This window comes from Aureobasidium subglaciale, assembly GCF_000721755.1.
Source record: "Aureobasidium subglaciale EXF-2481 unplaced genomic scaffold scaffold_1, whole genome shotgun sequence".
NCBI classification, from domain to species: Eukaryota; Fungi; Ascomycota; class Dothideomycetes; order Dothideales; family Saccotheciaceae; genus Aureobasidium; species Aureobasidium subglaciale.
This window is the reverse complement of record NW_013566994.1, coordinates 1,456,429-1,482,786: the sequence shown is the minus strand read 5'-3', so window position 1 is coordinate 1,482,786 and position 26,358 is coordinate 1,456,429. Positions and strand designations below refer to the sequence as shown.

Below are 26,358 nucleotides of genomic sequence, written 5' to 3'. Positions count from 1 at the left end.
CGCAAGCAAAGCAAATACAGGGGGTTTGAGGAAGCGACGAGCAGCCATCACGGCCTGTCCGTTTTGTCCTCTTTTGGCAGCACGTTTGATGTGCATGATGGCCACGTCAGAGGGCTGTAAACTCTCATGTCATTTTCCCATAATCCTCACCAGCGATCCGCTCCGACTCGGGCACACATCTCACTACGAGGGAAGATGCTGTGTTTTCCGATGCAATTTGGATGTCCCAAAGCCGATTTCCGGCCAAAATATACCGCGATCCGTACTTTACTGCAGACAGTCAACAATCGCAGCATTGCGTTCAGGAGAATAAAAAAATGGCGACGTCAACACATACTGCCCGAAAGCCTTGAAGATGATCGTATAATGTATAGCTTGCTGATTGGTCTTATCACCATCCGCTCCACCCTCAATATCAAGAATGCGCGAAAGAAACGCTGCCCCGACTGACTCGACACACATTCTCGTTTCTGCAAGGCCGCGAAGTAGCGATTGATATTGGTCGGTAACCCAAAAGACGATGTGGACACGCCAAGAAGTCGCGTGTTCCGTCTCCCAGCAGAGAAACCGAGATGAGTCCTTCTCTGCCACCTATCTCCAGTATCGGGTCCTCTTATGCAGCTTGTTGCTGGCAGAATGAACAAGGTGCCGATGTGTCAGACGAGCACAAATATCTTGGGATCTGGTTATCATAACTACACAGAGCGCGCTAGATCCACACCCTGCCTCTTTACCGTCCAATTAACCAGGCTATGTATACTTATTTCCTCTGTCGTGGCTATATCCCAGGACACTCAGACATATCGCGCCCCACTGTATGATTACGCTGGTTCCGACGTCCGCTGCGCAGAACAGCTCGGCCAGATCGAGAACATTGCTACAAATTGTTTATCTTCTCGCAGGTCTCGTGCTGCGTTCGACGCAACGACATTGCGCCCTAAAGCGGTTACCATAAACCTGGCCGACTGATTAAGCAATCTGGCACGCTGCTGGCTAGAAAATATCCTCACTTGTCGGCGCTTAACATTCTGTGCCGCAGGCTCGCATATGCTAGGCGCCCTGTCTCCAGACGCTCACATAATCTTATGAATGCATGGCCGTCTGACCTGTGATCGATATCTCGCCTAGCTGTGAAGCTGATCCAGTAAGCGCGCGGCGAGGATGGTCGCAGAACTCTAGGGAGATTAAAAGAGCATTGTTTTCTCGCAGGTATAACAAGTCTATCCTTTGACACCGATACTCATCTCGTGGTAATGCACCGCCTCAAAGCATATGTACCACGGTCCAAGTCGGACGATGCATCGTCCTCTGACAGAAAGCTACATTCACAACGTCATCTGGACCTCAAACGCCACTTCAATACAGATGTTCCAGCAGCCAAGCATCAGACTCGACCCAATGTTGAGCCTCGACCTGCAGTAGTTGCTTCTGGACAGTGTCTCCAGAAATCTCCAGCTGTTCAGCCTCAGCCATCGGTGCAGCATTCCACACAGATCCCAAACCCGTCGAATACGGCTCTCCAGATCACCATCACGCTCTGATTTGTCCCGAACATGATTGGGCAGCTTTTACCAAAGCTTCCTCCGTACAGGTTGAGGATCTACTGGGTGAAGTTCGGGAACTTGACCGGAAGGACTCTCAAGGGTCCTTACTTCGGCCACATGCGACAAGAATAACTAACACTCTCAACACCATTCAACTTGCCGTTGGTGGAGCATCGACCTTGTTACAGGCTGAAGCTGTATCATCTATGGCCTTGGGTGGTGCAAAACTGGTCATTGCACTCGCGCTTCGACACGTTGAATACTTTGACACGGGTTTGAACATGCTTGAGCAGCTATCGGACTATATGGCACCTCTAGCAAAATATGCTGAGAAGTGTCAATTGCCCAACATCTGGGAGGCACTAGCCGCCGTCTATGGTCACATACTGAACTTCTATTGTGCAGCTCGAAAATTGTTCGTGGATCCAGATGGTAAGAAAAGGAATCATCTCTCGTCTACCTCATTCTTTCACGCCCAGTAGAAACCGTTTGAAATCGAATTTGGAGAAATTAAGAGCTCTCTACAGCATCACATTGAGGTATTATCGCAATCAGGGTTGTCTGAACTACTGGTCAACAGCTGTAGGTCATGTATCGTGATGAAATACATCCAACATGAAAATTGTTGTTTTCTCAGCAAGAACCAAGGAAGATTTTCTTGCTTGGATGTCGGCCAACTGCATGTACCTTACAGCTTGCTGCCAGTGACGTACCCAAAATGGACGACGACCGATCGTGTGAATTGGCTTTGGACATCCAACGAATACTGCGTGAATACGGGGCTGAGGAACATCCACTTGAGGAAGATGATGTATTGGGTGGAGCGAATAGGTTAGAGTAGTGAGTGTGCTGGCGGACTTGGCCAAGTTGTGTCAATGAAGATGTTTTGGGCTAGGTACGTACAAGCAGAGTCAGAGTAGCTCGAAGGCTCGGGCATTCGTCTATATCCCCGACGTGATTGCATATACGCAATGGGCGCAGACGGCAGCACAACAGGTGGCCTAAATGCAAGCTTGGCAAAAGTCGAGTCCGGGCGATGTGGGGAAGGAAGGCGGTCGAAGCTCCAGGGCTCTCCTAACTTTGGAGTTACGGCGAGTCTCCTTTTGGCTTCTGTCACCTCTGGTCATCCACAAGACGTCCAATCTATTGTGAGTTCTGTTGCAGCAGCCAGACCAGTCACCACACAGTCTTCTAACCTCTGCATCAGATCCTAATCCTGCTTCTCACGCTTAGTTGAGCCGCTGGTCAGTAACGGTTTCAGCTGTAGGTGCATCCCCATGTCCCAGTCCAACGCTCATCACAGGCCACGCTCTGACACGGCCCTCGCAGCATCTTCCACGGTTTACTTCACGGAACTGGTATCATCATGGCTTCCGAGGCTCCCACTGTCGCCGGCTCCTCTGCCGACAGCCTGACGCCCGCCCAGCGTCTGGCCGAAAAGCACGACGATCACAAGCCCTCGGTTGAGGAGGTTGTCGACGAAGAAGACCTCCTCCACCCTCCTCCTTCTGCCTCTGCCTCTGCCACGGCCTCGTCGTCCGCTGGTCCCTCGACCGCCGTACCCACTCCGGCTCCCGAGTCCGCCCCCGCCCCTGCCCCCAAGAAGCCTTCAGTCCTCGACACTCAGTCCGAGGAGCTGTTCCCCTCTCTCGGTGCTTCCAAGTCTCGCCCTTCTGCTGGTCCTTCGCCCTGGTCCAAGAAGCCTGCTGCTGTCGCTAACGCCAATGGCCTTCGTAACGGTCAGGTCGCCAACAACGCTCCCTCGCGCAACTCGGCTCCTGCTTCGGGCCTCGCTGCTCCCGCCTCGTCCAATGCTGGTTTCCGTGGTGTCTCTCTCCCCGGCCGCCACACCGAGCAGATCTCTTTTGCTCCCTCTCAACTCGCTCAGTCAAAAGACCTCAAGAAGCCCGTCTCGGAGATTCTCCGCGACATCAACAAGCGCTCCAAGGCCAAGGTTGAAATGAGTCAGGGCGCTGGCGGTGCCTACACATTCAGAGCCACCGGTAGTACCCCGAACGAAGTTCGCGAGACTTTGAAGGAGGTTGCCCGTCAGCTTGGTTCCAGAGTTTGTTACCTCCAAAATTCTTGTGCACTTACGACATGGCTAACGACAAATAGCAAAGCGTCAAGGTCCCCGTCCCACTGTCCGTTCGCCCCCACATCATCGGTCGCGGTGGCGCCAACATCACCGCCCTCAGCCAGAAGACTGGTGCTAAGATCCAGGTTCCTCGCCAGGACGACATTGACATGGCCGACGACGATGACTCTGCTACCATTGATGTCCTCATCGAGGGAGATGCTGTCGCCGCCGAGCTGGCTCGCCGCGAGATTGAGAAGATCGTCAACGAGCGCACCTCGTCCATGAACCTGCGCCTCAAGGACATTCCCGCAGAGTTCTACCCCTTCCTTGCCGGTGCCCACAACTCCCGTGTTGGTGAGCTCGAGAACGGCCGCGACCTTAGAGTCCAGATTCCTCACTACCACACCTGGGTCGAGCAAGCTCCTCCTCAGTCCGCTGCGTACCGTCAGCCTCCTTCCTTTGTGCCTCAGGCTAGTCTGCCTATCCAGATCGCTGGCGACCGCTTGGCTGCCAACGAGGCCCGCGCACAGCTTGAACGTCAGGTTGAGCAGCTCAGACGCGAGCTCGTCTCCGACCAGGTTGCCATCGAGCGTGGACGTCACCAGTTCATTGTCGGTGACAGAGGCACTTCTCTCCACGACTTCCTTGCCGAGACTGGCTGTGCCGTCATCCTGCCCCCGGATTCAGAGGACGACGAGAATTTGACCATTGTTGGTCCTGCTGACAGACTCGATGAGGGTCTGAACAAGGTCATGGAGCTTGCTTCCAGCATGGCCATGGCTAGCGTCGATATTTCTCGCTCCTTCCCCAACGCACCTCTGGGTGCTCAGGCACACGCTCGTAACGTCACCAAATATCTCCAGCAGAGACGCGCAATCCAGGAGCTTGAGAGCCTGTACAACGCTCGTATTGTCGCCAGCACTGCCCGCAATGGTCCGACTGCTTGGGAGGTCTACTCGCGTGATGGCAAGAACACCATGAAGGCTCGCTCTGACATCATGAACCTTATCAGCGGCCACCCTCCCACCCGTCTCAACCCCGTTCAGGTCCACCCCTTCTACCACCAGCACTTGCGCCAGTCAGCTGGTCCTCAGATGCGCGATCAGTTTGGTGTGCACATGGTTGTCCCTGAAGATTCTGACAGCGACGATGAGATCCTGCTCGTCTACGAAGGCCCTTCTTCGGCTGCTGACTACCAGCTGCCCAAACGCCAACCTGCCGCTAACGAGGCTCAAGACTTTGAGCGTGCCCTGAAGGAGGCTCAACAGCATCTTCTTGGTCTGATCAGCGGCCAGCAGGATATCGTCTCTCGCGATGTTGACGCTCCTTCCAAGTTCCACGACAAGATCAGAAGACATGTTGATCGTGAGCAGTCCAACATTCCCTCGGGCCAGATCCCTGTTCAGGTTCTCTTCGGCGGTCAAGCCGCTCGCAAGGCCCCTGCTCAAGGTTTCTCCGTCCGTGGTCCCAGTGATCGCGCTGATGCACTTGTTGAAAGCTTGCTTGCTTTCATCGAGCAAGAGAAGCAGGATGAGCTTGAGCGCGGTTTCACTCTTACTTTCGACTTCCCTCAGAAGTTTGCCAACATTTTGATTGGCAAGAAGGGCGAGAACATTAGAAAGCTCCGTGAAGAGTTCGATGTCGACATCCAGGTCAATGATGGCAAGGTCGAGCTTAAGGGCCCTCAGGCTAAGGCCAACGCCTGTAAAGCACACATCCTTGCACTTGGAAAGAAGCTCGAAGACGAGGCTACACACGTTCTCAAGGTCAAGCCCCAATACCACAAAGATCTAATTGGCACAAAGGGCAGCATGGTCAACCGTCTCCAAGACCGATACAACGTCAGAATTAATTTCCCTCGCTCCAACAACACCGAGGGCGACGACACTGCTGAGGGCGAGACATCTCGCAAGTCAAACCAAGCTCCCGATGAGGTCATTATCAAGGGTCCCAAGAGAGGTGCCGATGAGGCTAGAGATGAACTTCTCAACCTCCTCCAGTACACCATGGACACTTCTCACACTGCCACTGTCTCTGTACAACAGAGCCAGCTGCCCTCTTTGATCGGATCTGGAGGCCGCGAGCTTGATGCTCTTCGTCTCGCTACTGGCGCCCACGTCGATGTGCCTAACAACCGCGAGGTTGCCGATGCTTCAGGACGCGTCGAGGTCAAGATCAAGGGTTCTAAGAAGGCTGTTGAAGATGCCAAGAAGCAGATCGAGGAAGCCGCTAAGGTCTACGACTCCACTGTGACTCGTACTCTCGACATTGAGAAGAAGCACCACCGCAATATCATTGGTGGTGGTGGCGCCAACATCCGCAACATTGTCATCCAGGCAGGCGGTCCCGATGATAGACAAAAGCTGGCCCGTATGGTACGCTTCCCTCGTGCTGAGGCCGAGGGCAACACTATCCGCGTCGAGGCCAACCAGTCTATTGCCGACAAGATCATCGAAGCCATCCAGGCACAGGTTTCTGAGCTCGAGAGCCAAACTACACAGATTATTGAGATCTCTCCCGAGAAGCACCCTAAGCTGATCGGCCGTGGTGGTGACATTAGAAAGAAGATCGAGTCTGAGTTTGGTGTACAGCTCGATATCCCCAGACAGTCTGTCACAGGTGCAGATCGTTCCAAGGTCAAGCTCGTTGGCCGCGCCGAGAACATCGAGAAGGCCAAAGAGCACATCGCCACTCTCATCAAGGACGCTGAGAGTACCGACATCCAGGTTCCTCTCAAGTTCCACCACGCCATCGCTGATAATGGACAATTCTTCCGTCGTCTCCGTAGCGATCTCAAGGTTTCGGTCGATCACAAGGGACAGCGCCCGCCTCAGCGCCCCGAGGCGTTGTCTACCCGTAAGGCTAGCTCTGGCATGCCTTTGATTACAGATGATGCCACTGCTGGTGCATCTGACGACAATGTTTCCTGGGTCGTTCACAACCTTCACGAGAGCGCCCCCGAAGGCGATATCATCTGGGCTTTGTCGGGGGCTTCCACCGAGAGCCTCGAGAAGGCCAGCGCTCGTGTCAAGAAGGCTCTTGCCGACGCTGAGAAGCTGACCCACGCTGGCTTCCTCGTTCTTCCCGACCCCAGCTCTTACAGAAGAGTCGTAGGTCCTCAGGGCAGCACCATCAACGACATCCGTACCAAGACTGGCACCAAGATCCAGGTTCCCAAGGCTCAGAGCGGCGACGAGGCCATTGAGATTACTGGTACTCAGGACGGTGTGGAGAACGCCAAGGAGATGATCCTCAACGCCATTCAAGGTTAAAAGTAGAAGAGTAGGATGTCTAGTTTAATTGCCGCATTGGTGCGTAGGAGTTACAGGGCATTTGCACACAAAAGCAACATTTACATTCAGATGTGTATTTGGATGAGACGAAGGACATCTCAAGAGCTTGTATTTCGTATTTTTTCTCTCTCTCTAGTCACGCGGAAAATCGCACAGGCCCGATGTACAGTGGCTTTCTCAATTGTCCAAAGCTGTCCTCGTAACATGCTGTTTCAGCGAACGTTTTGTAGATGCCGTAGACGTGCGGATCGTGTAGGCCGGTCCTTGGCGAATGCGATCCGCCGCGAGGCAGGAACGACTGACAGTACAATTTCGCCGAACGCTCTCGCTTCACAACTCGAGCGCCAATGATTCGATCGACTCTGTGATTGACTTGCACGTCCGACACTCCTCGACCGCTACATGACCGACACCTATGGCGGCACTGTCCACGATGCATGTACCGATCCGGACGTCCAGTCAGCAGTCCAATTCCAGTCGGCGACACAAAGAAATGGTTCCAATGTTTGCAGAAGCTTTGCCTGTGGTTCTCCGGAAAGGTATGTAGATGACAAAGAAGATTGTGGTACCAAGAGCTGCTACAGACGGATTGACATCTTACAGACTTCGGATGTTGTACTTGATTCTTTATTGTTCGTTCGTGGCACAACATTTTCAATTTCCTCAAACACTCTTCTACAGTCTGGATATTCTTGGCTAAAACGTCTGCGACACGAACGTCGGACCGCATACGCGATCAGAAGGTAGCGAAAGAAAAGGAAGATGAGGAGGCAGCAAAGGCAGCCAAGGCAAAGAAGATCGAGGAAGATATTCGCTTATATCAAGGTCTCCAAAATAATCCAGAACTCTGTTTCACAGACATATTGGACAGCTCCGGGCCCTTTGAGGTCAGACGTAGGAAACTATGCCGAACAAAGGATCAGAGTTTAATTGGTAAGTGGGCGGTCAGCGCGGAATGGGAGCTGGAGGACTTTTATCCTGGGCAAATCATCATTGCACCACACGCTTATAGCGTGACGGATATTCTGGCAAAGTGGAACCCAGAGGGTGGAGAGATCGCCATGACTAAAGCTGGACCATTTGGCGGTAAGATGCGCTATATGGTTGTGCTATGGACGACAGCTCAAGGACTGTTCTGCATACCGTAAGTCTGATCGTCTGTGATTGACCCGCGGCACATTATGCTAACATCAGGTTTTTCAAAGGATGTTCACAATCCAAAGAGGCTTCAACTCAATACCCCAAGAGCGAAGGAAGGATTATGTCACCATGGTTACAGAAGATGTCCATGAAGGCTTCGACAACCCCACCCCTTGGGCAGGCCATCCGATCATTATGACCATAAATCCAAAAATCGCATCAACTGAAAACTCATCCCCTGTCAGCTACGCGGAGCTAAGTCATCCATGCAGTATCAACAAGTTTCACTGCCTGATCCCAAACGTCGGCTCCCTCGATGGAGACGAGTACCTTCGTCTCCTCAGTCTATTCAAGCTGAAAATGGATACTTGGCTGGCTGGGGCTTTCAAGAGATTCGACGTTGACGAGTACAAAGATGAGTACATCCTTGAGACTCGTCCCGTTATAGAACCAAGGTTGGACGATGACCAGATGGACGAGGTGTTGCAAACCTTTGCAGCAAAGGCATTCCCTAATCAGTTTCACTCGAGAAGAGCGAAGGCGAGGGAGACCTTTGGGCCAGTCAAGAAAGGTGTTAGTAAGAAAGGGAAGGGAAAGAAGAAGTAGAGCGCGTCGCCTTTTTCATTATTTAGGCAGGCACGATTTTCGTGGGATGCGCTTGCCGATGATATTTGAGATGTGTTTGTTTGTCATTTATCATTCTCGAGTTGGGAGATAACGACTAGCCATATCTCCCGACTCACAGGGCATATCTTGTACATCCTTTTGCTTCACAAAGCCATTGGCATGTTTCGTAATTGTCCACTGATAAAGTTTTAACTCCTAAACGTCTCACTCTGTCATTGAGCCCGAATATCTGACCAAAAAATCGGCCCAGCACTTCAAGATCCGGAGGCAATTACCGCGATACCAAACAAAGAGACTCGTCGAGTCTCGTCGGTACCCCTGCCATCTCCTCATCCGGACGGAGCAATGCGCCCAAGGAATCAGAACAATTACGCTGTCGGTCGAAAGAGGTTCTTAGTACATGACTGCTCAAAGAGACGAGATAAATCTTGTCGTCCATGTTCCATCCCCTTCCCGCATCTGAGGATTGCTCGACACACAAGGTCATCACAATCAGAGTACGGATTCACTTGATATCGGTCCGAGTCGCATGTCTTTTGTAAAGATGGTTGGTGAGAACGCAGGGAAGAAGTCGGATGAAGACGGATTTGTGGTGGTCGACCACAAGGGGAAAGGAACCTATGCTGGAGTCACCAAGCCCCCAAGTCCCAGGCGAAGTGCAAGATCTGCCCAAGCAAAGATTGGGCCGAAGAAAGTCATGCCTGGTGACAATCATGAAGCCCGGCCGAAAGCATCAAGAACGAGCGACTATAGCCATGACAAGTACTCCTTGTCGGGTCTACTTCCAAGAAAAACACCTGAAGGGTTCAATCGCGACCTGAGATTTCTATACGACCACTCAAAGGACGCGAACGACCCAAGACGCTCAAAACTAGTGGCGTACCGTGCAGACCGCGAGCCGAAACATTTCTTTCCGGGTCAATTGATTCAAGCGGCTCATTCGACTGCATCGACTGTGTTTTTCGGAGGAACGAAAATTGTGCAGTTGAACTTTGTGGAGCCTCACGTAGAGGCCCCTGTTCATTCCAAACGGCGCCCGATGGTAGTACTTTGGAAGACACAGGCTGGACTCGTATGTCTACCCATACTTTCACTGAAGTCTCGGCCATGGGGCGCAGACTCCGAACACTGGAAAGAGTACGTCAGTATTACTTCCGACGATGACTATGCATGGGTTGGTAGTTATGCAAAATGGGCTGGACGTCCCCTCCTTGCCGAGTACAATCCGGAGCCAAAAGCTGCAGCACCACTGACGGGACGACTATGGATTAACATTACCAACCCAATCACCATAGGCTATCTCGAAGAGATCGACTCACAAATGGGAGCTCTCCAGGGAGACAGCTATGATCGATTGATGTGTGCTCTGGATCACACAGAACGCCAACTCAAGGAGGCGGCATACGTAGAGTGGAACGAACATTATGAGCCTGGTAATACAGAGGTATGGCCAGGTAAGCCCGACGATAAAGAGGATTCCGTGCAGAAAAGGGCGACGAGGATGCATAATCGAGAATGGGTCTTTGTGGATGGAGTGGAGGAGACAAGTGGCTGGAAGTGGATTAAGAGGGTGGATCCAAGCAATGTACCGATATAGACATATAGGTCACATCAACTTGGGGTCGTATATATATGATAGCAAGTGAGTTTTAGAGATGTTGGTATATAAGCAGATGACAATACTCTCTAAGTGCGAATGGATTTAATGGCCGATTGTTCTGGGCGGCTTTGTAGGACTTTGACACGGTAGGGGCGTAGAACATCCGGCGCGCTACATCGTCCTCGAGAGTCTCAAGTCAGATGCCGGAGAGGATCAAAGAAAGCGCTTCCACTTCCGGTTCTTCGGAAAATATGCTCTTTATATGACTCTGGCCATAATTCTCTTATCCGATCCTTACGAATTGCGCGAAGCTATTCTGCACACATAGCTCGTTCATTCCAAGTCGACCGATCAAGGGTTCTTCTATCCTCGTCGCTACTATGATGTCATCCAAATCAGCCTTCAAAACTGGTGGTGGGATTAGTCTGGAATGAATTGACATAAGTGATTTATTGCGTGCAGATCTTGGACGGTAACGTAAGCAAATGACACTGATTTCTGGAGAACCAAGACCAGTAGAGGATGATGTTGAGTTGACACGTCCATTGTCTCATCAACCAGAATGATGCGCTTCATTGGACACAAAGCACTACATCTTTCATACAAAAGCCCGTCCGTAGATCGAGTCATCAGAGATGGAACGTCCGCTTCCGGCAGAGATAAGTTTCTTTGTTCCACTTTATGTATGTTCAGAAGTATGATCGAGTAGCTCGACAATCGACAGTATCTGTAACACTACTTACTTCACATACACATATGAACATTACTATACAATGGTTCAGCATTGGAAATCTTTTAGGGTCGCAAGAAACCAAGAGCAAGGTGGCCAGAGCGAAAACCCTCTCAACTCGAGATATGACTTCGGTCTTAGGAGGTCCAGCGCGGTGTCCGCAACTGGATCCTGGAGAGATAGAGCTATCGATATTGCAAGTGCGGAAAACGAAAGCCAGGATGTGACGATGGAAGATGCAAGTCCTTCGTCCAAGAGAAAAGGCTCAGAAACAGCAGCTACTCCCCCTTCTTCATCCAAGAAGAAGTTCCTAAACTTCATGAACAGAGGATCAAAGGAACCTGATAACAAGGATAGTCCCGAAAAGGCTCAAGAAGTTTACGATCGAGAGTTTGCCATGTCGATGATGTCGTCACAGCAGCCAGCAGTGACTTCAGCACATCCACCTCTCAGCAGAAGTTCTACTCACCGTAGTGGATGTCAAGGCTCCTACATCCCAAACCACATGGGTGATAGAGATGAGGAAGAAGATGCAGAAGTTCTCAAGACATGGTTCCCAGACCCTGATACCGACAGGGATCCTGTTCCGTGCCTGACAAGCTTTGATATCCACCTCTATCCTGGACTGCGAACTCAACTCCAGCAATCTGAAAGTGTGATTCCAGCGGGTATCCACGGCCCGGTGCTATGCACGCGAAAGACGTTGCAAAGAGTGGGCGGTCCTGGGGATCCCTTCGTTGAGAAGAATATCGGCGTCTGGGCTGATAAGAGAAAGGTCAATCGACAAATTTTCCAGCCCGGTGACGTGATCAGGGCTGCTCATAGTGGCGCTCAAAACGATCTCAATTGCGAGTATCCAGCGAGGGATGTACGCATCTTTCAACATGGTGCTGTACTCTCCAAGATTCGTCCCATGGTGGTCCTCTACAATACATTTGAAGCGACGATCTGTCTGCCGATGTTCCAGTACGATGGTTAGACATTCCGGAGCTATCGCTGCACCGTAGGAATGAATTCATGACTGTCACCACAGCAGCCAATCCGAAAGGCAGTGACTGGCAAGGCTCGACACCAGGGAATGGTAAAACACTCACTTTGATAGTGACGCCTGGTGTTGACATGAAGCTTGAGAGCTTCATCTACCTCGCCCTGCCAGTCAATTTAGGTAGATCAGAAGCTGTGAAGTACAAGCAAGGACACCTCACGAAGGAGAGCTTTGTCAGATTGATGGAAGCGTGTACTTTCCGCGAGAATCAATACAAGCAGGAGGCCTTCAAGGAGCTTGGACTGAGGTATCAGGCCAACCCATCGGAACTGTTGGCAGCAAACTATGAGCATAGTAGAAAAGACATAACCACAGCGAAGTTGAGGCTTACGAAAAGAGTCGGGCTGACAGCGGAGGAAGTAAGAGACACGTTCAAGGTGGATTGTTAACGTGAGGGGGATAGGAAGAGGAAGAAGGAGAGAGGACCGGGGCAAATGTCAAGAGTAATGGCGGCCATATGAAATAGCAGCTGGTAGCATGTTAATGTTGATACCCGCATGGTACTTCATCAAGATACACGAAAGGTTAGACCCAGATGAATGCCTGATGATCGTGATAGCCTCGTGAGAACGTGTCAATACGACATAGTCTAAGAAAGAGTTTTCTGCTTCCGGTGACGACTCATCCCTTTGTCTGTTCGAGTGACACGCCGGCATATATGGCGAGAGCGGAGTATTTCTTGAACAAATCTTTGGTTCGTAGAGCATACTTGTAAGATCGCCACTCGACTATAGCGATAATTCGAACCTGAGACGATGGACGGCAAATTTTCAGCAGAGGATCTGTTCCGAATCAAGAAGGAAACAGAGGGACAGAGACAGCGAGAGCGAGAAAAAAGGGTATCTGTGGCTAATTCATCAGAGGATACATTCACCGAAAGTCACTGAAAAAGACAACAATGCTGGCGACTCAGAGATCGAGCCAGACACTGATGAAAGTAGCGATTCGGAAGACGAATCAGACAGCGACGAAAGCAGCGATTTAGAAGGCGAGACGGATGTCGAAGAGGACATCCCAACCAAGCGGGTCACGCACGAAACCATATTAGTCAATGGCAAACCTGTCCAGAAGACAAACACACTCAGGCACAAAGCTACTGCCGGCAAGAATTTCCAAGACGAGCGCGCTTCGTGCACAGAAAGCTATACTACGACGGAACATCATAACGAGAGCGATGAAGACGTCTCATCACACTTCAATGCTGCTGCAAAGCACGCCGGAACCGATTATGCTCGTACACTTGATATGCATAGAATTCTGCATGAGCAAGCGCTGATGTCGATGCCATCGAATCACATCCGGGATTTCATGGCGAACACCAACAAGTTGATGGATGGTGAGAACCATAGGAACAAGTCGATCCAAAGATCTTCATCTGGGGCGAAGAAATCTCACAAAAAGAGAACGTTAGGAAGGGGCAAATGATTGAATTTACAACTAAGATTGGCAGTACAGAATAAAGACATGTTTCCCAGACCCATAGTTCGTATTCCCCAAACAATGTCATTCACGATCTGTGACTGCGAGATACCTGGGATAGGCTGAATCGTATGGCAGACCTCATCGCGTGACGTGTCTGCCAGTCCCATTCCGTCCAAATTCTTTGTCTGGATCTTGCCGGAAGAGTTTTAGTGTATTGCCCTTCGTCATCTGAGCCTAGGTATGGGTGTACTATCTAGCATCGATTCTCAGTCTAGCCACACCCGGTTTCTCCGAATACAGAGCCATCAACGTCTTGAGACTACACGTAACGCTCACCACATTCATGAACAGATTGTCAGTCCAGTAATAGTATACCAGCTTTCTTATGCTGAGGTAAGATATAGACCGATCTCAAGTCAACAGTTCATCAGATAATTCAAATTGTATGTGGATAGGTGCATCGCCCTCCCTGGCTTTGAATTGGGCACAAATTCGATTCTTAATTCTTGGTTGCGAAGATTGCCTTACCAAACCCAAAACCTGTCGCCGTGTGAGAGACTCCATGTCGATCGATGATTCCGTGAGCATCTGCATAATCCGGGCTCACGGGCTCAAGAGCTTCCGGTCCCCTTATAGTCGGACTCTCACCTTCCCAGAGTTCCGTCGATTCATAATAGCGTACGCCCAACATTCCCCGAGGCGAGAACATGCCAATGCCAAAACGGTCAACTTCTGCCCAGAAGTCATGCGTGAACATGTTCTGAATAAAACTCATCTTGACGGCGTATTCATGGACTACGTCAGAGCCTCCCCACTTCTTGTGGCTCATGCGAGATTCCTTGGGCCGCTCTGTACCTTCTTCTGGTGAGGGCCATCTATAGATGGTGAGACACTGCCGTTCAAAATGTTAGCGCATCTTCATACTGCATCGACAAATTCTGATACTAACATAAGGTGCACCTGTGTCAACGGTAGCAGTAGCACTATCTATGACACCCGAGTACATGATTTGCTCCCACTGGAATCCCAGCTCTGCAGCCCTAGTATCCATGTAAAATGGCTCGGGACTGGGATGGTTGTTGTTGCGCCACAAGGCATGCATGACCTCGTGCACCATGGTAGTCGCCAGACCAAACTTGGCTCTGAGTCGAGCAGACTCCTCATCCGAGCCGGGTTCCCAGTCGATAGCATCTTGCACTGGTGAGACCTCCCTACAGACGTGATCTATGTGTGCCTTGTCTAGGAAAATCTCGATCGAGCCTCTTTCTCCGGACGTGTAGGCATGCCAATTCTTCTTCTCGCCGGCAAAATCCTCTTCTGTCCACCACAAATTTGTTGACAGCTCGTATAAGTACTTCCAGACCTGCCTTCTTTCAGGCTCACCCATGTTATCGCGTTTTCTGAAACAGTACGCTTTGCGTTGTGTACCTTTTTTGCCATCTTGTAGAGCGATCTCCTTGTGAGAGTTGACATCGAGGAAAGCGTAAATATAGCCAACGATGCTCTCATCTTCCAAGAGAAGAGTGGCTAGTTGCAATACTGGTTTCAGCCTTTCCCAATACCCGTTTTGTGCTGTTGTGATAATCAGGTCATCTGAACTCCAATTATCCGCGCGAAAGATAGGATGAATCCGGTGAAAGTCGTCAAGCTTTCCATAACCTCTCCTAGGTCTTCCCGCCTTGGGCGTTTCCGTAATCCGATGACACAAGCCCATGTTAACTTCCTTTTCGGCTCGCCATCTTGCTGCTTTCAATGCTCGGTCCCCAGAATATCCAAATGTCTTGTGAGTATCGATTGTCCTGAGATTCACATAGCCCCTGTCGTTGAGGTTTTTTTCAGCCCGATCCAGGACAGTACAGCGTTGTTCGCGTGCCACTCAGGCTCCGAAGCTGAACTTGAGCTCGTACCTGAATTTGAGTCTAAATCTGGAACTGGAGACGTCGGATCTGTGCCTGGGCTACTCTTGCCGGGGGAACCATCGGCGACATTGAGACTGGACTCATCTAAGCCCATGTCATGGTCCATGTCCCCGGAATTGCTGGACTCGGTGTCCATAAAATCATTGTCGTCGTACGACATTGTGCAGGGTGGTGAAAGTGTGTTGTAGACGACACCTTGACAACCGTGCGAATTGCCCCGATATTTGGGACTTGCTCTGATAAAGGATTTGTAAAGCCGCATCGGCGCATCCTGATCCGGACCGTCGTCAACAAAGGAAAAACATCTCGAGACTTTGGTCATCGAGACAAAGCAAATGATAACATCTTCATGATCTCTTTGTTGAGCGTGGCCATCGCGTTCTATCCGGAGGACGCCGAATCACGTACGCCTCGGGGGGATCGGATTCCCTTCGTCGAAGACATATCGACTGTCAGCTAGGCAAGTGCGAGATGATGTTCCATCGCAGATTATGTAAGCACATTCCGACTAGGCTCCGTGAGAACTGGACGGCGACCGTAATACTCTGGCTCAAAGGTCGTCATATGAGAGTGAGGGGCTCTTGTTAGGAATTATTGTGTGAGTGACTGGGTTCTGAGTTGCTGTGATGGAAGGTGCAACCAGACCACTTCGCAAAGTCTGTACCAGTGCAGGTGCCTGTTGAACTCAGCAAGTTCACTCGCATACTGTTGCTCTGCTTCTCGACTGTTCTCTTCTCCTCGGTTGTTCTCTTCTTCGGAGCTTGGCTTTGACTCGTCCCTCGACCCTTTAATCACACCTCACCATGACGAGTGAGGCATGTCCTGAGCAAAAGTTTGCTTCGGTGATTGCTGGGTAGGTGTGTCGTCTACTTCAATCTTCACTATACTGACCGTGTCAAAGCCTCCATAAGAATGGCGCCTACTCTGATCTCAAGATCGTGTGCGGTTCTACGACATATAACGTCCACAAAGCCATCGTCTGCCCTCAATCAGACTTCTTCCGCGTCGCATGTCGCCCAGACACATTTCGAGAAGGGAGAACCGGAATCATCAACATTCCTGCCACTGTTGGTCGAGACAAAACGCACTACGAGAAGCCAATCGCGGCAGAAGAATTCGACTGGGACCTGGACGTCGAGACTCGCATAGCAATCAAATTGATGATCCATTACTTCTACCACCACGACTACCTCCAGGAAGAGACAGCAGAGAGTCAGCCTCCAGACGGCTACAGATTGACGCCTGAGAACTTCGGTCAAGGCATCCTGGCGGAGCATGCAAGGATGTATGCCATGGGTGAAAAGTACGGGATACCTGGGCTGAAGGTGCTAGCAGCGGCAAAGTACAAGGCTCTGGGCGTCCGGACATTGGCAGGTCTGGCTGCAGCGATCATGATCACTTTCAAGGGAACGGTGAGCACAGACAAGGTGTTGCGCACGATGGTGTCATATCACATTGACATCCTCCGCTACACGCACCGCAATGTCCCTGAGTTACGCAGGACCATCTCCGAGATACCCGAGCTTGCCTTTGAGCTCTACCAGAGAGCGCTGGAACGCGAACGCGCATGTGAGCCCGTCAGGGTCACCAAGTCTCACCCCTTTGGCCGTCGCACCCATTCCTACAATGATCAGCTTTGACATGGTATGAGAGAAAGACTGAAGCAGGGGAATAGCTATCTCATAGAGACATGGAGCGAATATAGGCAGATCACGTTCTATAATATATTTACATTGTGGCAGCCCCCGATGCAAGTAAAGTCGAAAGTTGACGTCGGAAGCGAGACAGCGGGCCAACACAAATGACCGCGAAGGTGTGCAACAACGCCAAGGCAGCTCCGCGCCGTCGATACAGCCTACGTAACTTTGCGACGCACGAATTGCTGTTGTTGTCGCGTGCATTTCTCCATCTCAACCTCGACACTTGCCGTCTACTGCCATCTGCGCGCGCACCCGGACAGACTCACTGTCAGCGCCCTCTCCATCACGGTCATTTCAAGAAAGAGCAAGGGATCAACCAGGAGCGCAAGCGCGTCTCCCGATCAACATACACACCAAGTAAAGCGCCATTAGCTTGGTCGGCTTTCACTCTGCTTCGTCGCCCAATCGCCATTCATCACTGTTGTTGCGACTTTCTCTTCGACTAGCCGACTAGCTTCGTCTCTCTCTCCCCAGTCGCCCATCACACTCCCAATTGCGCTTCGACAACCACGCGAACAACATCACCTCTACCACAACTACGCGCACCGCACCCCTCCTCGCTCTACGCACCTGCACCATCCCCCTCACACACCCATAATGTTCTTCCTCCACGAAATGGAACGAGTCGTAAACCTCCACCCCTCCTACTTTGACAAGGACACACACAAATACATCACCGACACACTCTACCAAGACGTCGAAGGCACAAACACTGGAAACTTCTACATTGTGTGTGTCGTTTCCGTCCTGGACATCTCTGAACCTCGCGTGTTGCCGGGCTCGGGTTTCGCAGAGTTTACAATCATGTTTCAGGCAGTGGTTTGGAGACCGTTTAAAGGAGAGGTTTGCGATGGTATGGTGAGCAGTGTGGTCAGTAATGGCTTTTTTGTGGATGTGGGACCTTTGAATGTTTTTGTTAGCAAGGCTGTGAGTTTTTTGAGAACCTCCTAATACACTCTTGTCTCGTTCCGAGGGGAATTTGGAGAAGTAGGTTTCATGCTAACATGCACACAGATGATTCCTAGCGATATCAAGTTTGATGGAAATGCGACGCCGCCACAGTTTACGGATAATGCGGATCAGGTCATTGAGAGGGGTACTCATATTCGTGTCAAGATCAAGGGTATCAGAGGTGAGGTTGGCCAGATGTACGCCATCGCTACCATCAAGGAGGATTACCTTGGGTGAGTTCATACTCTTCCGCCTATCATCGTCTCATTGCAACCATGTACTGACATTGATATCTAGCCCGCTCCTCGAGACTTGAAAAGCTTCCGCTACCGAGACGCATCAGCTACGAAACATCACGAAATCTACAGAGAAGAGCATAACAAAAAGCCTATGCAGAAAGAGACACGGAGATGTGCAAGGCCATACTCGTCTTGTCGTCATATCCGCGCGGGACAAGTCGAACAGGTAGTGGCTCGAGAGACATTTCATCGTGTCATCTTTAGTCATCATTCAGCGCAAATGGGAGGATCGAGAAGTCATTAGACATGGGGAAACCAAGATTTGAAAGACAAAAACACCTTGATATCATCCCTTGAGATAGAAAACCCTTCCATAAACCCCCAACCAAGTACCCAAAACAGTGCCATATTAGCATCAATACCGATCACGGTTTACGCAATGCCAGTGACTCTTCTGACACTACGTCTCTGCCCCTCGCCAGAAATCAACAACTTGCCCTCTGCCTCCAACGACCTCAACGCTTCAGCCAACTCTACAGATTCAATAGGAATAGTAGAATCCTCACCCACCCTCCTCAAAACATCCTGCACCCTCACACTAGACTGCCCACTTCTGAGCATATCGTCCACAGCACTGAGCACAGCATCCTTGAGATCACTCTTGCGCTTTCTCTCGGAAGCACTGGTACCTTCAGTCAGAAGCCCCATATCGATTAATCCAGTTCTGGAGTCTGTGGCTGATTGCTTGAGTGCTGATTGAATCAGACGAACGGCTTCGTTGACGTCGTCGGCTGTGACTTCGCTGCGCAGATGCATCTTCGCATGGGCTTCGGCTAGACGGATCATGGATTCTAGTTGACGTGTCGTGGCTGTGATGCGGCGATCTGCGGCACGGACATCGGCTCCGAGGGCACGCATGGAGACGTAGGCGTCGACGAGGACTTGTGATGCCTCTTCTGAGATCTTTGGTTGGATGTTGTTACGGGCGTAGGAGATGTAAGAGGTTAGGAATTCGATGGGCTGTAAAAGGTTAGTGCTGTGCGTTCGAACTGGCTGTTATCGTTCAACTTACAAGAATCTCGTTTGCACTTGCATTCTCGGGAGCGTCATCAAGGTACATGCCGACCAAATGCTTCGCCATGCGACGATCGTTCATCTCGTCTATGCGGTCGAGCACAAGGTAGACCAGATCGAAACGAGACAGCAGCGTCGGCGGCAGGTCGATGTTTTGCGGTACGGGCAGGTTGGGATTGTATTTACTGCCAATGGGATTGGCGGATGCCAGAATACTGGTTCTTGCGTTGAGCGTTGTGATGATGCCGGCCTTTGCAATAGAGACAGTCTGTTGTTCCATGACTTCGTGCAAGACTGATCGAGTCGAGTCGTTCATCTTGTCAAACTCGTCGATGCAGCAGACACCGCCATCTGACAGCACAAGAGCACCGGACTCCAAAACTAGCGTCCTTGTCTCTGGATCGCGAGTAACATATGCAGTCAGACCAACGGCCGAAGAACCCTTACCACTGGTGTAGACACCACGAGGGGCAATGCGATGAACGTAAGAGAGGATCTGCGACTTGGCTGTCGAGGGATCACCACAGAGTAGGACGTTGATGTCGCCACGGTACTTGGGGCTACCACCCTTGTCGAATGATTTGTTGGTACCACCAAAGAGCTGGAGAAGGATACCCTTCTTGACATCGTCCATCTCGTAGATACTGGGAGCCAGTGATCGAGAGAGAAGGTCGTACACGTCAGGTCGAGCACCAGTCTCGAGAATCTTCGCCTCTTCCTCCGCGCTGACCTTTCGGACCTCTTCCTTGCCGCCTGAGGCTTGCTCCGAGAGCTCCTCTTCGAGAGTCGAAATGTCAATGCCCATGCGACGCTTGTCAACTTTTTTGATGAAGACACAATCGATGTACGTCTTGAAGATATTCTTGACAGATCTTTGACGAGGGTTGATGCGGACCTGGTTGCACTTGAACACACCGGTAATCTCGACTCTATCACCAGCCTTGCAAACATCGACGAGATCGTCGTAGACACACAACGAGACCGAGTGAGGAGTCTGACCGTCGGGTACACGATCGGGAGTCTCTTGCAATTTGATGACTTGCTTGTTGGAGAAGACGCAGCGATTGTGCACAATTTGCATGGAATTAGGAGAGGCGCAGACTTCGCGAGGGCAGACAGTGGGTTCGGCAATCTTACCACGGTCGATATCGACCTTGACAGTATGATGACAAACGGAACAACGGAAGAAGGCTTCTCTCATGTCCGGAATGATGGGTGTGGTTCTGATGACAAGACCCTTGACGCTGACCATCTTGTCCATGTCTCCCGGGTTAAGGTCGCGCAGGTTGATGGTCTTGCCCATGTTGAAAGGTCTGATTCTGAAGATGCGACTCTCGACTTCTTGGATGAGGTCAGGAATGTTCTCGTTCTGTGTGGGTCGTGGTGTGGTGGCATCGATGTCTGAAGAAGGCATGGCGGGTACGGAATCATCTCTGGCTGACTGGTCACGGCGTTGAGATGGGATTCGCACTTCGGACATACGCTTCTCGGCTAGCTCGTACATTGTGTCTTTCAGGGCCTGATCGAAGATAGGAAGGATTTCGGCAGGGAAGTTTTGCATCTGGTACCACAGCTTTTGTGTTGATGGGTAGGCCTTCAGGTTCTCCATGTCGAGATTGAGCTGGCTGGTTCCGAGATCCATCATCAGGTCAAGAGTATTCATGTAGATCTTCTCGTTTCCAGGATGATCGGCAGGCAGATTTTGCGTGTCCGTAAGCTCTCCATCGTAGCGCAGGCGATACTTTCTCTGGAAGTCGCGGAAGAAGCTTTGACATGTGCTCAAAGTGTCGGAAACGCTGATGTTGGTACCCCAGACGGTCCTTGTCGAATGGCCTCCCAGAATGTTAGCTTCAGAGGTGTGTGGGTCGACATTGGAGAAGGTCGCTGTGTCGGAGTGTGATGCCTCGTCGCGCGTGGGTCGGCCATTCTCATCCACAAAAAGTCTCCTTCGGCCGCTTCCTGAAAGAATGTCGGACTCGATGTCGTGACGTCTGTTGGCAGCACCTACAGGGCCTCCAGAGTAGGGAGAGCGCACAAACAGGCCACTACTGTCACTTCTGAGCTGGTTGGCTCTGTTGGCGGTGTGCAAGGGCGCGCCACTCGAGCTGGATGCATAACGGATAGGGGACGAATCTGCTGGCCATAGTCAGTTCTGATCGGCTTCGTGGTTGCTGAGTGAATGCGCACCTCCTATTGTCTGTCCAGACGCTCTAGGGGTAGGGCCACCGTCGCTAGGTAGTGTCGATCCAGCGCCAATGGGCGAGCTCATACCATCAGCACCTGCATTGACAGCGGGCGACGACTGGAAGAAGAGTGGTGACGAGGCGGGAGGAGCTTGTGCTGAGTTCTGAGTGGTCGAGGCATCGGTAGGGGGCAGCAGTGAATTCTGCGATGCTGCTGCTTCGTTGCGTAATTGTTCGTCGGGACCATAGTTGTCCTGAGGCGGACTGCTCGGCGCTGCTGGTGGGGACGACATTGAGATTGTGTTATTCACAGAGTATAGAGCGTCTTTGCCAACCTTCGAGGAGAAACAAACAGTGCATGAGCTCGGACAAATTGTGGAGGCGCGACGTGCTGTTTCGCGAAAGCAAGCCACTTTCAATCTCAACCCTTTTGGGAATAGCTTCTTTTTCACCACCTGTTCGACATCAACAATTGACAACACATATTCACCTCTCATACTACTACACATCATCATAATGGCTCCTCCTTCGCAGCTCGCAATCGCTACTTCGGCGGTCACCCGTCTTGTCAAGGAAGAGGCAAGCTACCACAAGGAGCTAGAACAGCAGCAAGCCCGCCTCGAAAAGCTCAAGCAGGTCAGCAGTGACGAAGAAAATGCTGAGTGGAATCTGAAGCAGGAGGTATGTAATCAGACCCTTGTTGAATGGCAGTCTTGCTGACAACTACCAGAATAGAGCGCTTGACGAAACCAAGGCCATGTTTCCTCAGCTCCGCAAACGCATCCAGGAATCTTTGGCCAAGCTTGAGCAGCAACTTGTGAGCTATCCCTTCGATTACAGACATTTTATTTATTCTGACAATTGCCACAGGCACAGGGAGAACAAAACAGCCCCGAAGAGGTCACCAAGGCTCAGGATGCTGTAGCATCGGCCAAGAATGCTATCAAGGAGACTTCTTAATTGCTTGCACCCCTGACATCAATGTAAATATTCAAAAGCGTAAACGAGATTCATGATTGCCACAGTATCTTCCTATGGTTCCTTTCGTCAGACGTTCGAAGACTGCGTGTCTAGGTCACGTCCATGTGTTCTCCTTCCTCGACCGAATCTTCTGCAGCTTCTCCCTCTTCAAGCTCAGAGACCAGTGCAGGTTGTGGTGTCTCCGCAGCCTCCATCATGTCTGTGTCGATTGCTTTCTCTGCCGGCGCAGGCACGGTGTCTCCAACATCAGGCGTTTGTGCGTCTCCTCCTAGAGCGGGTGTGTTGACTCCCGTCCCCTGCGACGGCCCCCTGCTGCGTTTTGATGAAGGTTCGTCGTCCTCTGTGCCCAGATCAAGCCCAGGTGTGCCCATTCGGCTGTTGTCCTTAGTAGCTTCGCCATCCTCACGCTCTTCGCCATCCTCCATGTTCTCGTCCTTCTCGGGCTCGTCCTTTTCACCCCTGATGACCCTAAGCATTTGCTGTCCTGCAGCCACAATGCTCTCGAATTGCTCTCTACGCTCCACCCAAGTTTGCTCGTATTCCTGTCCTTCATGTTCCAGGTCGGCGATTTCCGCGTTGAGTTTTTCCAGGTTGGCTCGCTGCTCGTCCCGCGGCTTTAGCATGCGATTGTTGGTAATCTTCTCGGCCAGCACGTCGTATTCCTTGCGAAGAGTCAAGGTTTTCTGTGCTTCTTCCAATTGGATGCGCAGCTCTGCCGTGTTGTCGCGCACTGCTTGTGCAGTCTCCAAGATCTTGGTCTTCTCGTCGGCGTATCTCTGGCGTTCTTTCTCGTTACTGTCCTTGAGAAACTGGATACGAATGAAGGTGCTTTCCAGATTTGCGAAGTCGAGCATGACATCCTCGCGCCATTGTCTTCTCTCTTGCTCTTTCTTCTGGCGCTCTGCTTCCTGGTCGGCGTCGGAGCCATCGGGCGGCGGTGTCGGTAGTTGGGCAGTAGTTCTTAGAAGTGAGTCTCTACCCAGCAATCGCTTGGAGACACGGGCGAATGGACGCTCTTCCACATTGAGCAGGCGCGCTGTGTGTAATGCATCTGCAAACATGTGTTAATACTCTTGCCCTCTATCGCAAGCTCTAGGCTGGCTGACCTTCTTCTGACTGCTCGAGCAGACCAAATGGGTGGCCGGACATTGTACGTTTTCGACTTTGCAAGAAAGGAATCTTGAACAAGAGAAAGATGATCCAAGTAACTGTCGGGGAGGTTGTTACACACGCACCAGTGACAAGCAAGAGCAAACGCCAGATTCAAGCGCCGATCGGCCAAGGCTCAAGCAGGAAATACCCCAGATTCCATGTAGCGGGCCGGTATCCGAAGCATGAGTCGCTAGCCGCATAGGGCCCAGATGCGTCGAGGTGAATGTGATGCGCGGCTGACTTCATTTCATAGTTGCGCCGTTCCTTTGTTCTATTCACCAAGCGATCGACTTCTTGCTCTCTTTCTACATCTTACACTCTCTGTACATAGCCCATTCCTGGTCACCATTCGCTTGCGACATATCTTGGATCGTGCTGTACTTATCACCCCTGGAAGTCCCGAAGAGCAACAGAGACTCGACATCTCTCCCCTGTGGATCGCATATTGGCTTAGGCGCAAGCTACTTGGGCATGGCGGCCACACTATTTGAGATGGCACAACGTGCTTCTGTCAGGAATGTCATGGATGTCTTCGACATTGGCGAGCTACCGTACGAAGTCGTCCGACCAATCCTCAAGAATATTACCAATCCCGCACAACTAGTAAGCAGGCTCATGACACGCCAAATGTTCCTCTAGCTGACTCGACTTCTGCAGCGCAAGATCGAACAAAACTCGCCTCATATCGCTGAAGACGACAGCGAACTCTGGGAGGCATTCATCCGAAGAGACATACTACAGGCTGAGACCAAACTTCGAACAACACGGCCGAAGAATCCCTCCTCGTGGTGGAAGGTGTATGCTAAATTGAAGAGAGAGGACGAGGCCCAGACGCAGGCCGCAGAAGCCAGACTCAAGGCCGCTCTCAATGCTCACAAGGTGGACAAGGGCTCCAAGCAGACCAACATTGTACGTGCCGTCATACCGTCAGGCGAGAAGCGCCCAGCTTGGAACAGCGCAGGTCCACGCGACAAGCCCTTTGGTTCTCAGGCCTTGAAGAATGCAAAGACAGGCACGGATCAGATGACTGTCATCAAGAGACAAACCGCACAAAGACAAGCCGGCCGCAGTGTTGCCCAGTCCATCCCCATGCATCAACTCCAGCAACTCAAGGGCAAGGTTGCCGAAGCACCTGCTCACATGGTCCGGAGATACGCTCAGCAGCCTGGACCCACAAGACCATCTCCTATGGTACCGCAGACTCAGGCCTACAGACCAGTGTTTGCCAGCAAGGTGCAGACTGTCGCCGACCGAGCCCTTGCAAGTGCTATAACCCAGACCAAGCAAGAGCAAGAGGCTAGAGAGAGGAGACTTTTGGCTCTGACTAGTGGCTCTAAACCCAGGCCTAGTCCCACCACGTCGGCACGTAGATCATCACCAGCACCAGCACCGCCGCGGAGACCATCGCCAGTGCACACGTCTTCGGCCTCTACGCTCGTGAGGAAGAGACCTGCCTACGACCCGTTCTTACCTGCCAAGAAGAGAAGGCCTTGAAAATACATTCTCCCATGTTACCGAATACAGCTATCGGTTTGCTACTACACAGCGTCACGAACCGAAGAACCCTTCATGGCCAATTCATTTCACAGCATTCAGAAGACCTAGCGCCGCCTCAGAATCTTATCGAGACGTCACATCAGCCGTTAAATTGTGATGACCGCAGTATGCCATAGAAGGGCGGCCGCTTGATGGGAAGGTGTTTGTACAGGACGAGAGAAGGTGGAAGAGAAGACGACTGCAATAGATGGTTCTAGCAAGACTTGGAGGAAACAGTCCCACGAAGTGCCATCTTGGAGGGAGAAGGCATGTTCTCGACGGTGTAGTTCTTGCGAAAGGGACAGACAAATCAAGTCTTCCTACTCTTCCTTGGGCATCACGTTCCCCTCCATAATCAAGTCGTGTGTCGAGGTAGTGTGTGCATCATTCATATGTGTGGAAGGTGGTCGTTGCGAATCGATTGATTGACTGTTCATCGTCCACCACGGAGGGCAAGAACCAGATGGAGAGTGGCGCCACCCTCAAGCTGGTATTCGTTGGCTGTCTTGTCGTCGTTCCTATGTGCTCGTGTGGTCAGTCTTCTGTCACCCTTCTCTTGCTTTCCCGTTCTGCTCCGTGTCTGCACATACATTTGCTTGCCGCCAAAGATAAGACGCTGTTGTGCTGGGGGAATGCCCTCCTTCTCCTCGACGCGCTCCTTGATGCGAGAGACCTGTGAGTGGCGCTTTGTCAGCGGGTCGGTCCTCGTGCCGGACGTGTAGACCGTCGCCCATGGTCATCGTATTGTGCAGTCTCTCGCTTGAGTCGTCGTACCTTGTAGTCGGGCTCGATGTCCAACTCAATCTCCTTGCCGGTCAATGTGCGCACTCTAGAAGATGATGTGATTAGCTGCTGATTGCGGTGTAGCATCCAGGTTTCTCCGTACTCACTTGATCTGCATGTTGTAGGATTGCTTTGGAAGTGTCAAAGGCTTGTGAAATCGTTGGTATGTTTGTCTGCGTGTGGATGATGACCAGGCTTGAATTGTTTGGGCGGAATGCTTTCTTGAGATGGCGATGACGGAGCGAGACTTGTCGCTCGCGCTTTGGCGGGGCAATCGCTCACCGCCTTCGGATCAAGCTGCCATGGCTGCCTCACAACAACTCCGAACCCCTTCCCGTTTTGTCCCTTCTTGACACGCA

The 26,358-nt window shown here is 51.4% G+C and overlaps 13 protein-coding genes across 13 annotated transcripts; 9 read left to right on the top strand and 4 right to left on the bottom strand.

The window, feature by feature from the left end:
* Window positions 1-2,910: 2,910 nt before the first annotated feature.
* AUEXF2481DRAFT_61946 (uncharacterized protein) lies at window positions 2,911-6,896 on the top strand (the record flags this gene model as incomplete). The annotated part of the gene is made up of 2 exons (XM_013492834.1): window positions 2,911-3,609; window positions 3,663-6,896. 2 exons carry the CDS (start codon window positions 2,911-2,913, stop codon window positions 6,894-6,896), a joined length of 3,933 nt encoding a protein of 1,310 aa, XP_013348288.1.
* A 423-nt stretch (window positions 6,897-7,319) lies between these two features.
* Window positions 7,320-8,663, top strand: AUEXF2481DRAFT_25780 (uncharacterized protein; the record flags this gene model as incomplete). Its single annotated transcript, XM_013492608.1, has 4 exons — window positions 7,320-7,456; window positions 7,521-7,549; window positions 7,599-8,061; window positions 8,123-8,663. 4 exons carry the CDS (start codon window positions 7,320-7,322, stop codon window positions 8,661-8,663), a joined length of 1,170 nt encoding a protein of 389 aa, XP_013348062.1.
* An 82-nt stretch (window positions 8,664-8,745) lies between these two features.
* Window positions 8,746-10,355, top strand: AUEXF2481DRAFT_35830 (uncharacterized protein). The gene has a single exon (XM_013492757.1). The coding sequence runs from the start codon at window positions 9,229-9,231 to the stop codon at window positions 10,279-10,281; it is 1,053 nt and encodes a 350-aa protein (XP_013348211.1). The 5' UTR covers window positions 8,746-9,228; the 3' UTR covers window positions 10,282-10,355.
* Window positions 10,356-10,919: 564 nt separating this feature from the next.
* On the top strand, window positions 10,920-12,478 carry AUEXF2481DRAFT_85453 (uncharacterized protein; the record flags this gene model as incomplete). Its single annotated transcript, XM_013492879.1, has 3 exons — window positions 10,920-10,967; window positions 11,067-11,980; window positions 12,022-12,478. The coding sequence occupies 3 exons, from the start codon at window positions 10,920-10,922 to the stop codon at window positions 12,446-12,448; spliced, it is 1,389 nt and encodes a 462-aa protein (XP_013348333.1). The 3' UTR covers window positions 12,449-12,478.
* A 336-nt stretch (window positions 12,479-12,814) lies between these two features.
* On the top strand, window positions 12,815-13,773 carry AUEXF2481DRAFT_696682 (uncharacterized protein; the record flags this gene model as incomplete). The annotated part of the gene is made up of 2 exons (XM_013493036.1): window positions 12,815-12,898; window positions 12,921-13,773. The coding sequence occupies 2 exons, from the start codon at window positions 12,815-12,817 to the stop codon at window positions 13,482-13,484; spliced, it is 648 nt and encodes a 215-aa protein (XP_013348490.1). The 3' UTR covers window positions 13,485-13,773.
* A 207-nt stretch (window positions 13,774-13,980) lies between these two features.
* On the bottom strand, window positions 13,981-15,937 carry AUEXF2481DRAFT_696680 (uncharacterized protein; the record flags this gene model as incomplete). The annotated part of the gene is made up of 3 exons (XM_013493035.1): window positions 15,334-15,937; window positions 14,431-15,298; window positions 13,981-14,373 (listed from the first exon to the last, which is right to left on the bottom strand). The coding sequence occupies exons 1-3, from the start codon at window positions 15,720-15,722 to the stop codon at window positions 13,981-13,983; spliced, it is 1,650 nt and encodes a 549-aa protein (XP_013348489.1). The 5' UTR covers window positions 15,723-15,937.
* A 266-nt stretch (window positions 15,938-16,203) lies between these two features.
* On the top strand, window positions 16,204-17,040 carry AUEXF2481DRAFT_25775 (uncharacterized protein; the record flags this gene model as incomplete). The annotated part of the gene is made up of 2 exons (XM_013492607.1): window positions 16,204-16,253; window positions 16,302-17,040. The coding sequence occupies 2 exons, from the start codon at window positions 16,204-16,206 to the stop codon at window positions 17,038-17,040; spliced, it is 789 nt and encodes a 262-aa protein (XP_013348061.1).
* A 657-nt stretch (window positions 17,041-17,697) lies between these two features.
* On the top strand, window positions 17,698-18,367 carry AUEXF2481DRAFT_1373 (uncharacterized protein; the record flags this gene model as incomplete). The annotated part of the gene is made up of 3 exons (XM_013492493.1): window positions 17,698-18,027; window positions 18,115-18,284; window positions 18,349-18,367. 3 exons carry the CDS (start codon window positions 17,698-17,700, stop codon window positions 18,365-18,367), a joined length of 519 nt encoding a protein of 172 aa, XP_013347947.1.
* Window positions 18,368-18,722: 355 nt separating this feature from the next.
* AUEXF2481DRAFT_45796 (uncharacterized protein) lies at window positions 18,723-21,840 on the bottom strand (the record flags this gene model as incomplete). Its single annotated transcript, XM_013492788.1, has 3 exons — window positions 18,723-19,310; window positions 19,363-21,497; window positions 21,552-21,840. 3 exons carry the CDS (start codon window positions 21,838-21,840, stop codon window positions 18,723-18,725), a joined length of 3,012 nt encoding a protein of 1,003 aa, XP_013348242.1.
* Window positions 21,841-22,063: 223 nt separating this feature from the next.
* Window positions 22,064-22,507, top strand: AUEXF2481DRAFT_25772 (uncharacterized protein; the record flags this gene model as incomplete). The annotated part of the gene is made up of 3 exons (XM_013492606.1): window positions 22,064-22,228; window positions 22,278-22,364; window positions 22,418-22,507. The coding sequence occupies 3 exons, from the start codon at window positions 22,064-22,066 to the stop codon at window positions 22,505-22,507; spliced, it is 342 nt and encodes a 113-aa protein (XP_013348060.1).
* Window positions 22,508-22,617: 110 nt separating this feature from the next.
* On the bottom strand, window positions 22,618-23,677 carry AUEXF2481DRAFT_25771 (uncharacterized protein; the record flags this gene model as incomplete). Its single annotated transcript, XM_013492605.1, has 2 exons — window positions 22,618-23,579; window positions 23,635-23,677. 2 exons carry the CDS (start codon window positions 23,675-23,677, stop codon window positions 22,618-22,620), a joined length of 1,005 nt encoding a protein of 334 aa, XP_013348059.1.
* Window positions 23,678-24,151: 474 nt separating this feature from the next.
* On the top strand, window positions 24,152-25,174 carry AUEXF2481DRAFT_85447 (uncharacterized protein; the record flags this gene model as incomplete). Its single annotated transcript, XM_013492878.1, has 2 exons — window positions 24,152-24,283; window positions 24,338-25,174. The coding sequence occupies 2 exons, from the start codon at window positions 24,152-24,154 to the stop codon at window positions 25,172-25,174; spliced, it is 969 nt and encodes a 322-aa protein (XP_013348332.1).
* Window positions 25,175-25,426: 252 nt separating this feature from the next.
* On the bottom strand, window positions 25,427-26,357 carry AUEXF2481DRAFT_202390 (uncharacterized protein). Its single transcript, XM_013493034.1, has 4 exons — window positions 26,107-26,357; window positions 25,991-26,045; window positions 25,807-25,889; window positions 25,427-25,734 (listed from the first exon to the last, which is right to left on the bottom strand). The coding sequence occupies exons 1-4, from the start codon at window positions 26,115-26,117 to the stop codon at window positions 25,650-25,652; spliced, it is 234 nt and encodes a 77-aa protein (XP_013348488.1). The 5' UTR covers window positions 26,118-26,357; the 3' UTR covers window positions 25,427-25,649.
* Window position 26,358: the final 1 nt, after the last annotated feature.